Source organism: Martes martes (genome assembly GCF_963455335.1).
Source record: "Martes martes genome assembly, chromosome: 12".
Taxonomy (NCBI): domain Eukaryota; kingdom Metazoa; phylum Chordata; class Mammalia; order Carnivora; family Mustelidae; genus Martes; species Martes martes.
The window spans coordinates 1277426-1295836 of NC_137900.1; the positions used below are offsets into that span (position 1 = coordinate 1277426).

Here is an 18411-nt window from a genome sequence, read left to right on the forward strand (position 1 = left end):
GCTCTGTTTAGGCCCCCCTGCCTTGCACCCATCCTGGAAAGCACCCTTAGAAAGAAAGCTGGAGCAGTCATCGGGCTCCCGTGCAGTCTGTCACTACCTGTCGATCAGCCTCTGAAGGAAGTTTCCAGTATTTGAAGGAAAAAAGGCTAGTCTGCTGTCACTTACCCCGTCGTAGTCAGAGCTTTAAATTTTCAGTTCCCTTTGTAGGGAATGGTGTTTAAGAAGTAAGATCTGGGTGCTAACCATGCTCATTGTCCCTTGGTGTCTTTGTCTCTAGGCCCTTTTACTGGATAAAGCTAAGAACTACTTAGATAAACGAATTACACTGTATTACACACACACACACACGCTCTCACACACTCTCTCTCTCTCCTATCAGTGTATTTATGTATCGAAAGCCATGAGTTCATGTTGACAACTCCATTTCCAGTTCCTCACTGTAGGATTCACTTTCCTCTCCCATTAGGGGTTTTTTTTTTTAAGATTTTATTTCTTTATTTGTCAGAGAGAGAGGGGGAAAGACAGGGCACAAGCAGGGGGAGTGGCAGGCAGAGGGAGCAGGGAATCCAGTGAGAGACTTGATCCCAGGATCCTGGGATCATGACTTGAGCCAACGGCAGACACTTAACCCACTGAGCCACTCAGGCATCCCTCCTCTCCCATTCTATACTTGTGTTATCTGAAATATATTTATTCATCTGCTCAATTCTGTAGTATGCAGAAAATAGTTTCAGAATTGCTGAATTGATACCACTGTGATAAGCACACTTTCTAACGAGGGTTCACGATTTCCTTAGAGCATTTCTGGCTCTAGACTGAGGTATAGAGTAAAAGCACTGTATTGGAAGTTATTTGTGTCATTTCTTGTTCAGTGCAGTTATGTTTTATTCATATGAAATAAAGTTAGGTTTCCTCACTTTTGTTTCTTTTACTTTGAATATGTGAAATATCAATATGGTTTCAAAAGTCAAAACTATACACAGAAGTGTCACTACCCACTTCCTCCCTCCAGTCCCTTCCATCTGATGCCCGCTCTTGAGGGTGTTAATGAGTCTCATTAGTTCCTCGTTTATCCATCATGTTTCTTTTTTGCAGAATTAAAGATATGCTTGTGTACCTGTTTCCATTTTTCTTATGTAGAATTTTGTATATATTCTTTGTACTTGTTTCAGTTAATAGTATCCTAGAAATGAGTTCACAGAAATGTGATGATAGCCGGCAGTGTATGAGGGGTTCGTGAGCCTTTCTGAAGATGGCGATTGTACTACGGTGGGCAGCTTGCTGTGATGGGACTGACCCTGACCCTGCAGGGGATGGAGAAATGGCACCATCTTAGGGGAGAAGCCTCCCAGTGAGCTGGAGAGCCTGGGATGCTGCGTAGAAGGAAAGTGTTGGGTTTGGGATGGTAAAAGGATGCTTCACTGAGGGAAAATGAAGCTCTGTGTATTAGAGCTTTGAATTCCGATAAAATCCTAGGGCAGAACAGTCTCTTTTGTTAAATGGGAGTTACTATAAATGACCTTGAGGAAAATTTACTGTATAATTAAAAGAAATTTTAACACTTCAGTGTTTCTAGAGCAGTTTTAGGTTCACAGCAAAATGGAGAGGGGTGTACAGAGATTTCCCATAAACGCCCTGCCTCGTACACACGTAGCCTCCCTCATAAGCAGTGCCTTCCAGCAGAACAGTCCATGTGTTGGGTCTGACGGACTTACACTGACAGGTCCTATGCGCCCAAAGTCTCTCATTGGCGTTGGGGTTCACTCTTGGTGTTATGCATCCGTGGGTTTGGACAAATGTATAAGAACACGTATCTGCCATTACAGTATCACGCAGAATCGTTCTGCTGCCTTAAGAATTGTCTGGAGCTCCCTTGTCCCTTCCTGACACACCCCTGGTGACCATTGATCTTTCCCTGTGTCCGTGGTTTCACCTTCTCCAGTAGGTTACCCCAGAACCACACACTGTGTCGCCTTTTCAGATTGGCTTCCTTCATTTAATAATATGCGTGTACGATTCTTTATGTCTTTGCGTGTCCGTGGCACGGTAGCTCGTTTCGTTTTCCTAATGACAGGCCGCTTTGTAGACACGCCGCAGCCCGGTGCTCCGCCCGCTGAGAGGCGCCTTGGCAGCTTCCTCGTGCTGCAGTTGTGAGCAGAGCCGCCGTCGGTGTCTGCGTACAGACTGTTACGCAGACAGGAGTTTTCAGCTCTTTGGGGTGAACACCAAGGACTGCTGGATTGTGTATTAAGAGTGTGTTGAGTTTTATTAAGAACAGTCAAACTGTCTCCTAGAGAAGCGGATCATTTTGCATCCTATCAGCATGAACAGTATGTTTTTGACAGCATTTAGTGGTGTCAGTGTTCCAGATTTTGGCCATTCTAATAGGTGTATAGTGGTATTTCCCTGTTTTAATTTGCATTCCCATGACGGCATATGATGGGGAGCATCATACGTTTATCTCCAGTCTGTATATCTTTGGTGAAGTGTCTGTTAAAGTCTTTGGCCCAGTTTTTTGTTGTTGTTGTTGTTGTTTTAAGTTGGCTCCATGCCCAATATGGAGCCGAGTGCGGGGCTTGAACTCAGAACCCTGAGCTCGAGACCTGAGCTGAGATCAGGAGTTGGATGCTTAATGGACGGAGCCCCCCAGCACCCCATTTGACTCAGTTTTTAATTGAGTTGCTTGTTTACTTCTTGAGTTTCAAGAGTTCTTGTATATTTTAGATAACTGCCCTTTATCAGGTATGTCTTTTGCAAATATTTTTTCCCATTCTGCAGCTTGCCTTTTCGTTTTCTTGACATTATCTTTGGCAGAACAGAAGTTCTTCATTTTAATGAAGTCCAGCTTATCCATTATGTGTTTCATGGATCATGACTTTGGTGTTGGAGATGTACCTTGGATCTATAGACCAAGTTGGGAAGAATGGACATCTTGACAATACTGAGTCTTCCTGTCTATGAACATAGACTGTCTCTCCACCTGCGTAGTTCTTTGTTGATTTGTTCATTTTGTAGTGTTCCTCTTACGGACCTTATACATATTTTGTTAGATTTATACTTCGGTATTTCATATTTGGGGGTGCTAATGTAAGGGACATTATGTTTTTATTTTCAAATCCCACTTGTTCCTTGCTTGGGTATTGAAAAGTGATTGACTTTTATATATTAACTTGCATCCGGCAATGCTGGTATAATTGCAAATTCTAGGAATTTTTCTTTTAATTGAGTCTTTTGGATTTTCTACAGAGTAGACATCATGTCATCTGCAAAAAAAAAAAAAAAAAAATTAGTGATTGTTTTATGTCTTCCTTCCCAGTCTGTTACTTTTTACTTCCTTTTCTTGCTATATTGCATTCATAAGGACTTCTAGTAGGAGATCTGAAAGGTGTGGTGGGAGGGACATACTTGCCTTTTGCTTGATCATAGTGGGAAAACTTTGAATTTCTCACCATTAATTATACTAGCTGTAGACATTTTATAGATATTCTTTACCAAGTTGAAAAAGTATCCCTCTGTTTCACTTTATCAAGAATGCGTATCATGAATGTGTATTGAGTTTTGTATGCTTTTTCTGCATCTATTAATATGGTCATGTGATATTTTTTCTTATTTAGCTGCCGATGTGAGGATTACTTTGATTGATGTTTGAATGCCGTACAGCCTTGCGTACCTGGGATAAATCCCACTTAGTTGTGTATAATTTACTTTAAAAAAAGATGAAAACTCATTTTCTCTTGCAATTACAGTGTGGGTTCATTGAACCTTTTTTTCTGAATCTAAGATGCGTTGCGGGTTCTTGTTTTGTATCACTATTTTATTAGTAATTTCATCGTCTAGGAATGGATTTATTATTACTTATCACTCAATCACGGCTGATTAAGTGCTAAGAAGGACTACAGTACAAAAATGAAGAATGATGGAACTGCCCAGAAAGTTGATGCAATAGTCAGGTCATTGCTTCTTGATTGCATCGCCTCAAGAATTGCATCGTCTTTTAAAAATTTAAATGAAGGGGCGCCTGGGTGGCTCAGTGGGTTAAAGCCTCTGATCCCAGCATCCTGGGATCAAGCCCTGCACTGGGCTCCCTGCTCAGCAGTGAGCCTGCTTCCCCCCACCCCACGCTTACTTCTCTGCCTACTTGTGATCTCTGTCTGTCAAATAAATAAATAAAACCTTTAAAAATTTTTTTGAAATGAAATCTGGAGGCACCATCTTTGTAGTCTGTCTTTCTTTCTTTTTTTTTTTTTAAGATTTTATTTATTTATTTGACAGAGACATCGAGAGAGGCAATACAAGGGGGGGCAGTGGGAGGGGGAGAAGCAGGCTCCCCGCTGAGCCAGGAGCCCGATGCGGGGCTCCATCCCAGGACCCTGGGATCATGACCTGAGCCGAAGACAGATGCGTAGCGACTGAGCCACCCAAGCGCCCCTGTAGTCTTTCTTTTAGCATTTATTGAACACATTTAAGAAGTTAGAATTTTTATTTTCTACCTCTGATGACCAGGAGTTTAAAGTTGACAGAGGAAGATATTTCATCATTATCAGATGAATAATCATCAAAAGAGACAGAAGACTCCAGGCTCTAATCACTGAAGGTGAGGTTGATCATGTAAGGGACATCGTAGACTATGAGTGGTCAGATGACAATATCCTGGGTGAGTTCTCTTGAAATCAAGAATGGATGAGTGAGCAGTTTGTTGTATGAACAGTGATTCATATAAAGGAAATGTGGAATGTACATTCAGTTAATCCCTTGGTAGGAAGGACTCCCTTATGCAGTGGTTTGTGACGAGCACTTGGACATCCCATTTTGCTAAGAGGTTGTGTGTCAGTATTCCTGTATTTCACATAATGTTCACACGCGATTGTTTACTTGACGCAGCTTGTAAGGGGAAGGAGGTGAAGATTGGTACGAACACGGAGGTGGTAGGAAGGGAGTAGGTGGTGTGCAGATGGAAACAAATCGTTGGCTTTGTCGCTCTAAGGTTCATACATCCTAAGCTGAATGTATTTTACAGAGTACAAAGAATATGACTATTTTAACAAAATTGTGAGTTGTCAAAATTTTCAAAGCAGTGCATTTCTACAATGCAAGTTCAAGAAGAACTACAAGTAGTAATCATCTATTTTATAAAAATCTGGGATTAGATTTTTATAAAACTACATGTTCCAGGTTCATACGTGTCAGTTGATGGGCCGTTTTGTCCAAATGATGTGTCTTTGTGTGTGTGTATGTGAGTATGTATCCATATATATGAATGTCTTTGTAGTGTGTGTGTGTGTGTGTGTGTGCACATATATGCACATACCAGGAGAGTTTAAAAATATGGGTTTTGTATATTTACATTTTGACTAAAATGTCAAATTTGCTTTTTCATTTTTCTTTTATTTTTCTGTAAATTATTTATAAAATGACCCACATATTAAATAAAACACAAAGGTTTCTCACCCTTCATCAGCTGAGGATGTTGATCATTTCTCTTGGTGCGCTGAGGGTTAGGGGTATGTACCTGAGTGGGTCATTGCCCTCCGCTGTCTGTGATTATGCATTCCTTTCAAGAACACGAGCAGTACACATGACAGTCAGCCATCTGCTTGGCTGTAAAGCAGATTTGAAAGGCTGTGTTCTGACTGCAAGCAGTTAAGATAGAAGTCATTTACAAAAAGGTAATTAGAAGAAGTCTCCATACATTGGGAGATTTAAAATCACTTCTGAATAACTTACGGCTCAACAAAGGAATCTTCATGTAAATTAGAGCATGTTCAGAGTTACATTCTAACAAAATACTTTAGAAGTTGTGTAATATGGTTAGGATTGTATTTGAGCAAAGAATGAAGGCTTGAAATGAATAAACTGAGAATCCAGCTGAGGACAAGACACCGATACTATAGGCTAGACCTAAATAGGCCTGGAGGAAGGGATTGGAGGTGAGCATGCACTTACGATGCAGAAAACACAAGATTAAATCAAGGGTGAAAAACATAAGCAATATTCAGATTAAAGTAAGAGGCCATAGGTATCAGTTCCATAGACATTAAACTGGTAAGATAATGTTTGCCAATAATTGATGTCAATACATTTGAAATTTTAGGTGAAATAGATAAATTATCGCAAAATAAAACTTAACCAGAACTAACTTAAGAAACAGAAAATTGACTAATCCCAGAACAGTGAAACGATACCTGGCCCGATGATTGCAGAAAGGCATTCTACGCAGAATGTCTGGAACAGATCATTCCGATCTCACATACGTTCTTTGAGAAGATGACAAAGACCCTTGCGCAGCCCCTTCGTGAGGCTGGGCTGACCCGCTGTGTGCACCACGCTAGAGCAGTGCAGGAGGGACGAGAAGGGAGGCGTCTAGCCGGACGCCTCCCCGGGACCCTGGGAGCATCGGCTCCCCCTGTGCTGTAGATGGAGCCGTCTGGAAATCCTTGTTATCTTGACCTGATGTTTGGGTTGAATGCGAGGAATAAAAGCCCTTTTGGGGTGCGAGCGAGAAAGACCAAGGTGTTTGGATTGACAGCACGTGTACAGACACTGGAATGACGTGGAAACGTCAACTTTGATGCTGCACATATCGATACTACTACAAATCGTGGGCGTTTCATCTTCTGCTGTGGAGCACAAGGCAGTTAAAGCTACCATTTCTTGTCCATTAGGTGGGCAAGACTCAGCAAGTGTGGCAGTGCCAGGCACAGGTGCAGCACACTGCTGGCCAGGTGTGGAGGCGGAAATACTTTGGAAACTTTTCAAGACTGCCGTCTCCATCCATATGATCCAGCCACTATACTCCAGGGAGAATGACTTCACGCAATGATCTGCCAGATGGTGGCGGGGAGATTCCTAGGCATGCAGGAGGAATAGCTTGTTTTCAGAGCGTCTAGTTGATAACACAGCTTACGGACGCAGGGGCTCTTTCCTCGTGAGGCACTTCTGACTGGTCTGTGGGTCACAGTCACTCCCACCGTCTTCCCTGTCACAGCTGTCCTTGCATTTCACAAGTCCGTCTTGATCTTACCTGCTTCCTTGCTCTAGGAATGGAGAAAAGGTTCTGAATTGCCGAAAAAGGTTTATTTTATTTTATTTTATTTTTAATATGAATATTGAGACTTTCCACTGGGGTCCTGTTCTGACTCTGGCAGTTTCCAGTTCGTTGCCTAATAAGGTTCATAGGGAATTGTTAAATGCTTCTTATTATTAAATTATTAAATTATCATATGATTTTTCAAGAGGTGGCCCCAAAGTAGCTGGAAAACTTGGGCGGCATCACGGAAGTAGAGCTCCTTTGTTTACGTGAGAAAGTTTTCTCCACGACTAAACTTGATAAGGAACCCTGCCTCCTCCTAGCAGTAAATGATTTGCATGCATGGATAGATGAGATAATGAGTGGAAGGAGGGCAGATGGACCCATTTCCAGTATAAGGTTGCTTCGAGTGTGGAGTCGTTACCAGGCGCGCGCTCCGTTTCCGCGGCAGCCGGTTGTGCGCCAGTTCAGACTCGTAATGAAGTCAGTGCCGGGTAACCCCCTCCCCCCCTTTTTTTTTTAAGATTTTATTTATTTATTTGAGAGGGAGAGTGAGAGCATGAGAAGGGAGAAGGTCAGAGGGAGAAGCGGACTTTTAAACTTTTCAAACTTTTAAAGTTAGTGCTTTATCATAGTTACAGGAAATTTAATAAAGATTAATTCAATCCATTTATGTATTTCATTGCAAAAAAGTTTTCTATGCATAAATACTGAGTATATCAAAAAATGGTTATAGGAAAGAAGTAGAAGTAGTAATTCATATAGAACAGAAACGATGTAACATTTAGGCTTTGTTCCTATGTGTTAGACGTGGGTGCTTTTGTGAATCGGGTCACTGGGATTGCACTGGACACCGCCATGGTCTGAGTCAGCTAAGATGCCAGTGTTTAGGACTGCACTGCGATCTTTACAAGTGTTTAAACTTAAGTGATAAAAGTTCTAAATGTCATATACAAATTTTCAGTACAGCCTATTTTTCAAAATTCTTTTTAGCAGTATTTAGCGGGCATGAAAAAGGTTGAAGACCATTGGCTTAAAGCAGTAGATCTCCAGAGGGATGGGAACACACTGGGGAGCATGTTGGAATTCCAGGGAGTTCTTCGGTTGGTGCAGTGATTGAAGGGCCTTAGGGTCTGGCTATTGGGGGCCAAGGAAGTTAGACATCCTGCAGCGTGTGACAAAGAATGTTACTGTTTCTCATAACTTTTCTTAAGTCCTCCTGGATGGTCCACTGCACGTATAAATGAGCAGAAATCTCACACACAGTAATCTTAAGGCATATTTAAACGTAGGAATTTATATCAAAGAATAAGTCCAGGAATTTTAGGGGAGGGCCATTTTAGTGGGCAATATTTAAGTGAAATAGGTTTTTTTTCTCAGAATTGCTAAATAACATATTAACTCCGTGCATTGTGTGTCTGGTGTATTAAATATTGAACTATGTATTCAGATGGGACGAGTTTGCAGTAGGGCAGACACTGCGGAAGCGTAAGAGAGGAAAAATGTGTAACTTAGCACCAGATCCTAAGTTTCAGTAACGTGACAAGCAGATCTGACTGGATTTCATTCTACTTTCTCGGTAACACCAGTGTGATCGCACCACTTAATACTGTCATGTTGTCCACAGCCTCACCACCCCCCACCTCTGTGGCACTTCCTGTTCTTTTCTCACCCCAAACCTTTACCGCTTCCTTTGTTGGTTATTGAGTCTTTTTTCCTATCGTCTTTCCATCTCCCTTGCTTAAAAGGCCCAGTGTAAGAGGGGCGGTGGCAGACAGAAAGAGGAGCCCTTCGGAGGAATCTGCCGTTAATGAAGAGGAGAGAGAGCGGGGGTAGCTGGAGGGGTGGAGCGTATGGAGTCAGAAATTTTGTTTTCACCTTTTTAATTGGATTATAATATACATATAGAAAATTGTACAAATCTTAAGCGTGTAACACCTTTCTGTGAAATGAACTGACCTGTGCAGTCACCACCCAATTTAAGAAGTGAACATGACCGTGACAGCATACCACAGCCCATCCCTCACGCCTCTTTCTGTCGTGAACCGTCTCTCACCCAAAGCTACTGGGGTTATTCTGATTTTGATCGCCAGAGCCTAAGTTTGCTTGTTTTTAATCCTTACGTAACTGGAATTAGCCAGCATGTACTCTTTTAAGGCTGACTTTTACTCAGCCGTATCTGTGGGACTTGGTTCATGATACTCCAATACTCGAGGACTATTATAATCCTATTCCTTGTGGAATCTTTCACAGTTTATCCATTCTGTTGGTGGTGGATGATCGGGGTGTTGCCAGGTTTTAGCTGTCGTGAATCATGCTTCTGTGAATGTGCTTCTACTCTACATTCATGTATTTTGGGTATGGGTGTTTGCACTGGGGGTGGAATTCCTTTCCAGAGTGATTTTGACCAGTCTGTGCTCCCGGCAGCAGTAAGTCCGCGCTCCCGCTGCTCTGCACCCTCACGCGTTAGCTGTGTGGTGCTCGTGAAGTTGTGTCTCTAAGCTGTGTTTGCCTGATGACTAATCGTGTGTGTTCCTTTTCATCTCTTTATTAGCCAGTCTCCTCTTTCTAGAAGTATCTGAGTCTTTGGCCCGCTTTTTACCTTTTACTTTCTGTGATTTACACATGCAGGGCTTCTATTGCAGGCATTTTTCTCAGACATTTTCTCCCCCTCTTTGACGTGCATATTCATTCTTTTAATGGTGTGTTTTGATGAACAGAACATTTTAATTTAATGAAGTCCAATGTTTTCCTAAGTCTTTGGAGAAATCTTTAAAAAATGTTGTGTATACCAAAGTCTTGAAGATATTTTTGGTTTTCATTTAGAAGTTTGACTGTTTAACTTTTCACATTTAGGATATAATTTATCATGAATTGATGTGTGTGTGTGTGTGTGTGTGTGTGGTATGAAGGGCCAAGAACTGTGTTTTCTCACATGAACGTTCAGTGGTCCCAGCCCCATTTATCAGAATGTCCATCTGGGCTCCCTCCCGCAGTGCCATTGTTGTTATAAATCAAGTGGGTCTTTTTCAGACTTGCTGTTTTGTTCCATTGGTTTTTTTTCCTCTATTTTTGAGGCTATATTACAGTTTTCTTAATTAGAGCAGCTTTATAATAACATCTTCCAATTTTAGTAGAAATTGTCCAACTGTTTCTTCCGCAGGAGGCTTTGAAAATGCCCTTTGCATTCTTAGCTTCTCATTTTCCAGAAGCATTGGGATTTTGATTGGAACCACATTGACTCTCTTAATTCGAAGAAAATTTTATCTTTCAGCGTGAAAGTCTTCTAAAACGAGCGTGATGTATTCCTCATTTAGTTAGTTCTTTAATTCATCTCAGAAGATTTTGTAGGTTTTTGTGTCAAGATCTTATTCATCTTTTGTTAGAGTTATTCCTTGGCTCCTTGATTTTTGAATGTTACTGAGATGGTATCTTTTTTAAATTTCACACATTTCTTTTGCTAGTATATATGAAGACAGTTGATTTTTGTTTATTGAACTATATTCTTCAACCTTACTAAATTCACTTGTTTTCATGATTTCTAAATTCTTTTGGCTATTCCTCTTATATAATTAAGTCATCTGCTCATGTGACAGTTTCATTTCTTCCCTTCTGATCCATGTAATTAAAATTTTTTTCTTATTATACTGTTACATCTGTTACTGTCTTAGTAATTGACCTGTAAAGGTGATGGTAGTTAGAGATATTTTATAATTACTCTTTACCAGATTCAGAAAGATCCTCTTTTCTTCCTAGTTTGCTGTGAACTTTACTAAGAATGACTTGATTAGATATGACACCGACAGCATGTGTGATTAAGAGATTGATAAATTGAACTTCACTGAAGTTAAGACTCAAAAAAAAAAAATCAAGAAAGTGAAAAGAGAAACCACGGATGGGGAGAAAATGTTTGTAAATCATATTTCTGGGAAAATACTTGTATCTAAGATATTACTCTTACAACTCAGTAAGATGACAAATTGTCCAGTAAAAAAAAAGAGCAAAAGATTTGAAATGATGTTTCACCAAAGACCTGTGTGAATGGCTAATAAGCACGTGAAAAGATTCTTAACCTCATTAGTCATTAGGGAAATGCACATTTAAACCGTAACAGATACTGTTTCACTCCCATAAAATGCTATAAAAAAATGGCAGGCTAGTGCTGGTGGCCATACAAGGGCGACAGGGACCATTAGGCGTTGCTGGTAGGAACGTAAAGTGGTGCAGCCACTGTGCAGAAACAGTGACAGTAGAGTTTTGTTGTTGTAAAGTAGAAATTTACAGTATGAGCCAGCTGTTGCGCTCCTGTGTGTCTGCTCAAGACAAAAACACTTGTCTACACAAGACCTTGTGTGTGAATGTTCGCAGTAGTATTTTTCATAGTAGTCAAAAAGTGGAAACAGCCCAGGTGTCCGTCAGTGGGTGAGTGGAGAGACAAAACGTGTCTCTGTCCCTATGGAGGAATACTATTTGGTAATAAAAAGAAAAAGCCCTGATCCATTCTTAGGACATGGGTAAGCCTGAAACACACCGTGCTTGCCACGTGGGAGAAGGACACAGGAGACTGTCTTGTCTGCTGTACGAGTTTGTTCCTGTGAAATGTCCGGAGAAGGCTCGGGTTTAGGAAAACAGTGGTTACCAGGGGAAGCAGGTGGGAACAGGGAGTGACTGTGGGTGAGTGTGAGGTAATGGAAATGCTCCACAGTTGCATGGTGGTGCGGGTTGTACAACTTTGTAAATTCACTAACAGTTACTGAATTGTACTTAAAATGACTGAATTTTACTTCCTGTAACTTATGTCTCAAGATGGTAAAGAATGAGTTGAATTTTAAGTACTCTTTCTATGCCTACTGAAAGTTTGTATGATTTTTCCCTTTTATGCTGTTAGTTTTATAAATTTAAACACTTGATGCTAAATCAGCCTTGACTCTTAGACTGAATGTAACTTGGTCTTGAAATGTGGTATTTTATTTATGTTACCACTGTGTATGATTTACTAATATTTTGTTTAGGGATTTTTTTGAGACTATATTTATGAGAAAGATTAGCCTGTCATATTTTTTTCTTAAGATGTTCTTAATTGGGTTTTTGTTTTGCAATTCTCCGTGTAAGTGTCAGATTCATGTTAATTTTTTTTTTTTTACGCTTTTGTTTTTTTTAAGTTATCTCTGTACCCATCGTGGGGTTCAAAATGACAGCCCCGGGATTAGGAGTGCTCTAACCATTGAGTCATCCAGGTGCCCTCCCCCCGCCCTGTCCAGTTTTTTTCATTATATGTTTGGAAGAATTTACTATTGGAGCCACATGAGCATGTAGTTTCCTTTGTAGCAAAGTTTTAAATTAACATACTCAATGTCCTTCATAAGTATTTGTGTTTTCAGATTTTCTCTTTGTCAGTTTTAATAAGTTGCGTTTTTTTGAAATGTGTCCATTCCATGTCCTTCCCAAATGTTTAGGGCCACGGTTGTTAGTAATATTTTCTTGTTTCAATCTATGTAGAATCCGTAGTACTATCCTCCTTTTCATTCTTGCTGTTTGCTTTGCTTAGTTTAAAATTCTAAGTGAGTAGGTACTTTTTGGGGCAGGTTCTAAATTTTTTTTTCCCCTTGGGTCCTTTCTTTTTAGCAGTTGGTCTTGGTATGGTTTTCTTCGTGTTTACCGTGTTTTATATTTAACCTTCAGAGGTCCCGAACAAAAGCCTGTGGTGCTCTTTGTTGGCAAGCCCTGCGCTCCAATGTTGTTCTCCTTTCCGTGAGATTGTTTAGAAACTTCCATTTGCCTTGACACTCTCACACGTTCTGACTGTCTTGGTTGTTCTCCGTGGTCCTCAAACTAGCCGTCTGATGTGTCTTATCTAGGGTTTCGTGAAAGAATTGGTCCGATAATAAACTCTTCCGTTAGAACCGGCAGTGAAAGTCCACATAATTTTCTTTTCTTTTTTAAGGCGAGCAGCATTACGGCGTTACTGTAGCTGATGGGAATGGTTCTCAAGAGAGGGGTACTTACTGGTTGTTGGTGATGACAGCCAGGAAAGGGATAATCGCTTGAGTGGTGGCCCTGAGGAGAGGGGATGGAATCGAGGGCACGAGTTGGCTTTGGTCAGGAGTAGTTCATCTGAGGTGATAGGAGGGAGGGCAGAGTGTAAGAGTTTAATCCTGGTAGGTGGGTAGACTTGGTGGTGGGCGGTGGTGAAATTTTTCTTCTGAATGCATCTGTTTTCTTAGTAAGTCAGTGTCAGGTTTGGGTGGGAGTTTGGAGGTTTAAGGAGAGAGAGGTGTCAGGAAATGGTCTGGTGACGAGCGTGAGGGTGAAGGCAGGAGGGGGCCGCCGTGGGATCCCCTGGCAGCACGAAGGCTCTTGCACCTGAGGGGAGTGGTCGTGGACATGGGGGATCTAAAAAGGAAAAGAAAGATGCCAGACCTCAAATAAAACCGATATTATCAAATGAGAAATTTACAAAATCTGGAGGGATAGAGGCAAAACTGTACTTTCAGGTTCTGAATGTTCAAGATTTCAGGGTGTGTTTCTAAAGTAAAAACAAAAAGGGTATTACAGTTTTGTTTTGTTTTTTTTTTTTGAAGATTTTTGTTTATTTGTTTGACAGATCACAAGTAGTCAGAGAGGCAGGCAGAGAGAGAGAGAGGAGGAAGCAGGCTCCCCGCCGAGCAGAGAGCCCGATGTGGGGCTCGATCCCAGGACCCCGAAACCATGACCTGAGCCGAAGGCAGAGGCTTTAACCCATTGAGCCACCCAGGTGCCCCGGTATTACAGTTTTTAAAATGTAGTCTCAAGGTCACAAATGTTTAACTATCCCATGGAGAAAGGAAATTATTTCTACAATACACCCTGAATCCTGTGGCAGTCTCACACAGTTGTGAGGCCCAGGACCACACTTAGGGCCAGACCACATCTTCCAGCTCTGCGGGGACTGGGGTGTGCGCGTGGGCGGCCCCCGCCGGGAGCCAGCCTTGACTCCCCGAGCTCCCGGCGCGGCTCCGGACACCCGGTCCCTTGAACCTGGGCGCGGATTTCCAAGCGTGGATGTCGGTGAAAGCCCCCTCTGGAGCCCCGGTGGTGTGTTAGAGGGCACGCCTGCGGTGTAGCCCCCACTGAGGCTGGAGGACGTGACGGATCCGTGCCGCGGTCACCCCGGGCTCCTTCAGGCCCACCGCATCTGCTTTCTCCTCTTGGTCGCTTCGGCTCCTCGTTCACGCGCCCCCTCCCCGGTCCGGCACCGCGGTGAGCGTGTCCGTGAACCGGTGTGTGCGAGCCAACGTGCGGTAGGCAGCGCCTCATACTGTCAACCTAGATTGTATCCTCAGGGGTCGACAGTTTTTTCTTTAACGAATCGATCCAAGTGGCTTCACAATTTTTTTGGCCCTAAAAATATTTTTCATGGAAAAAGCTTACTATGAAGACATCTATGAGGCATTCAGAAACGTTTAAAGACTAATGTATCGAGTGCCCATCTGCTAACTTAAGCAGCAGAGCGTTACACGTGAGTTCGACGTTCTCTGTGACCGTTGCCAGCCACATCTCCCTTCTCGCAGAGCTTGCTGCGAATTGAATTTGGTGTTTATCATTTCCATGCATGTTTCACAGCCCTCAGTAGCTTTCTTTTGCTGTTTATTGATTTATTTATGGAGCTGTATATGCCCAGTGTGGGGCTTGAACTCACAACCCTGAGATCAAAAGTCACATGCTCCACCGACTGAACCAGCCTGCCGCTCCCCTAAATAGCGCTCGTTTAAAAAAAAGTTAGGTCAGTGATTATCATCCTGTGTGTGTTCCTGGAAATATAATAGCGTAGTGTTAATAAATATATAAATGCATATTAGCTTTTTAAGGTATAATAAATATACATAATTATATGTTCTTCAACACTTAGCTTTTTCCGTATTTATGCTTTTAATTCCTTCATTTTCATGCTGAACGTGTAATATTCTGTATAAATATATCTTAATTTTATTAAAAATTCTTCTGATGTATATTTAGGTTATTTCTGATTTTCAATTTTATATATGTTGCATTGAATGCTACTGTACATATTCCTTGGGCATATGTTTGCGATTTTCTAGGGTATATATAGCTAAGAACTGATGAGTTGTAGGGTATGTGCTCTGACAGGAAGTGTGTGGGCTCAGAATGTCCCAGCCTTGGCTGGCACTTGGTATTATATCTAGTCCCAATTTCTTTATAACGGACTCTTCAGAGAGTAAGTAGCTGAGTGCGTACCTTCTAGGCTGTCATTTTACTTTGTTTTGTATTTGTTCATTTAAATGGGAGCCTTTTCTCATACAATTTTATTTTATTAAAAAGAATTCTTTGTTGAGCCACGGAGTAAATTATCCCTTAAGAATTTCTTCTCTGCTCCAAATTTATGATTCTGTGATAAACTCATAATTCTGAAATTGTCAGTTTGCGCATATGTTAAGTCTGCAGCCCCCAAGGCGGGGATCCGTGGAGTCAGACTGATTCTGTGATTCCCCTCTGCACTGGGTTGACGTTTGTACTGCTGGCCGAAAGCTGCTCAGACTGCCGGCTTTCTAGGCGCCGAGCAGGTGGCTGGCGTCAGTCTGCAGTCATTTATCTTAAAACGAATGGGTTCGTTTGTATTATTAAACTAATGAATACATATTTTTTTTAAAAATTAATAGTTTTTAATAGAGTAAGTATTGGTAGATACCATCTCAATTAAGTCTCTTCCTCTAAGAGTGTAAAGGGGCCCCGAGACACCAGAGTTCGAGAACCGCTGCTGGTTTGAGAACCGGGCACATGGTAGCTAGGTGAGCAGGTGTTTCATTCTTTCTTGTGCTGGTCTTTGAGCAGGAAAACTTAACATAATTCCTTCAGTGGATAAATGCAGTTGATATTCTAGTTACCTATGAATCTTAAGTAAACTTTCAATTCATTGCCTTAAAATCTTGTTTATAACTAGATTGTATTTGTAAATAAAATACTTTGCAGGTGCTGACCTTAAGGAGAGAGTCAAAATGAATCCCAGTGAAGTTGGTCCTTTCGTCTCCAAAATAAGAGCGGTGATTAATGAAATCGGTAAGCTCAGTTTAACTCCTTTTAGCATGCTGAAGATGACCGTAAATGTCAGACTTAGAGAGTTGCACGCTGTCCTTCTGTAGAAGCTTTCGCTAGAGTACTTACTATGTCGTTAGATAATCATGATCTGTAGCTGGTTGCTGTGGAGCGAAATGTAATATATTTAACTTGAAAAATTGTGAAAAATATTTTATGATTAAAGATGCTTCCTATATGTGATGACATGGCGTGTGAAGGTAGTTATTAGCAACCAAAGAGAATGTCTCCCAGATAATTGCATACACACATATTTACAGATTTGGCATTGTTTTGTTGTTTGTGTGGATAGTATCAAACTATTTCCTTAGAATTAGAGACTTCTGGGTAATATTAATGTCTCAGTACATATCAATTTACTGGATTATTAATACTTTTTATTATATTGCGGTGTAGTAATCCACAGCATTGTCTTACCCAAAATTTTAAATTACTTCATTAATGTGTAGGGATTTCTTTCCATTTTTTGTTATTTATAATAAAGCGGTGAGTATCTTTGTATCAAGTCTTCGAGGGCGTTAGAATGTGTACTTACAGGATAGATTCCTGAACATGGAATTGCAATTCTAGGTATCATGTGTTCGTTTTATATTTTAATCATTTTTACTAGATTATATTCCAAGAAGATTGTAATAATTTACATTCCTATCACTTACATGACGGTACTTGTTTCTTCATATTTTGGCCAGCATTTAATGCTGCCGCTTTTCAAGTTTGCCAAGGTTTAAAACAAAAGACATCTTAACATTTTATTGTATTTTAAGTAATTTAGTTTTTGAATCTTCGCATTTTATTTTGCTTTTGGCAGATGCTTTCCCGTTAGGCTTTGTCCCTGCTGTGCGGATCGCACCTTCACACACACACCCCCCCCCCCCCCCCGCGCCTCCATCTCATTAACAAGTGCTTACTGACTGAGGAGCCGGCGCTCCGCCGCGGTCTCTCGTTGTCACATGGGTTACGGACGCTGGCTCCTGATGTGTCACCCTAATTCGGTTCCAGTATTAAAGTGGAAACCTGTAATACCTTGAGGGTATGACGTTCCCTCATTATTCTTTATCTTTCTCCTTGAAGATTTTCTCCGGTCATTCCCACGTGTCAGTTCTTCCAAATGAATTTGGAATTGCTAGTTTTTAAAGCAAGGAGGGAAACTACTGTCACGGGACTTTGATTGGAATTTCTCTAAATCTTATTTAGAAAGACTTGGCATTTTCGTAATACTGATTCTTTCCATGTGTGATGTATATGGGTTTCATTCCATGTGTGGGGGGGTGGGGGGCGTCTTTTTTTGAATGTTCGTCAAGAGCGTTTTCTTGACTTTTGCCGTGCTAGTCTTCCATCTTTTTCTCCAGCTCCGATTTACGCGTGCTCTTTTATAGCATTTAGTCCCTTTGAACGGGACCTTTTTCTCCTGGTGAAGTCTGGTTATTGTAGTTCTGTAGGAAAGTGACGAAGTGTCAAGTGCTTATTTATGTAACACCAGCTTGATAATTACATTTATTAGCTGTTGTTACTTCTCGTTAATTTTTTTGTGTTTTCTAGGTGAAAGTTTCATTATCTATAAAGAATGCTGTTTTTAGTTTTGCTTCTCCTAGCATTTTACTCTTAGCATTTTTCATGTTTATATTGGTAAGCCCGTCGGTACAGTACTCAGCAGTTGCAGTGTGTTCATCCCCTATCTTCCTTGTCTTTCTTCGACTCTGATGAATGCTTTTAGTATTTGCCAGTAGTTAGCAAGTCCAGGGAGTTTCTCCCATTTCATCTCGTTAGGAATCGTTACTGTTTTTAATCAGGAGCACGTGTTAATGTCTGTCAAATGCGGTTTTTTTTTTTTTTTTTTAGATTTTATTTATTTATATTTGACAGAAGAGAGAGAGTCACAAGTAGCCAGAGAGGCAGGCAGAGAGAGAGAGGAGGAAGCAGGCTCCCCGCAGAGCACAGAGACCGATGCGGAGCTCCATCCCAGGACCCCGAGATCATGACCTGAGCCGAAGGCAGAGGCTTAACCCACTGAGCCACCCAGGCGCCCCTGTCAAATGCGTTTTGGTGCATGTCAGTATTTATACTGTTGAGCCTGTGACAATGCGGGGGTGTATTGAACGAAGTGTATTACTTTTTGACTCCTCCAAGACTTAACTGCGGAAGCCTACTCTTGGCCAGAAGCCTTACTGATAACAGAAACAGTTGATAATACATATTTGACGTGTTGTATGTATTATATAGTATATTCTTACATAAGGTAGTAACATTTTAATAATATTTTAATAATTAATATAATAAAATTCTTTAGAATAACA

At 41.1% G+C, this 18411-nt stretch overlaps 1 protein-coding gene across 2 annotated transcripts in view; it reads left to right on the plus strand.

The window, feature by feature from the left end:
• The window catches only part of AUH (AU RNA binding methylglutaconyl-CoA hydratase), a 150898-nt gene that overhangs the window by 20062 nt on the left and 112425 nt on the right, over positions 1-18411 (plus strand). Inside the window, exon 4 of one of the 2 annotated variants that reach the window (XM_080819665.1) lies at positions 15995-16081. The exons of the other annotated variant lie outside the window; for it this stretch is intronic. Within the exon in view, the coding sequence (XP_080675791.1) occupies positions 15995-16081 (87 nt within the window). The remainder of the gene's footprint in view (positions 1-15994; positions 16082-18411) is intronic. 2 annotated transcript variants of the gene reach the window in all.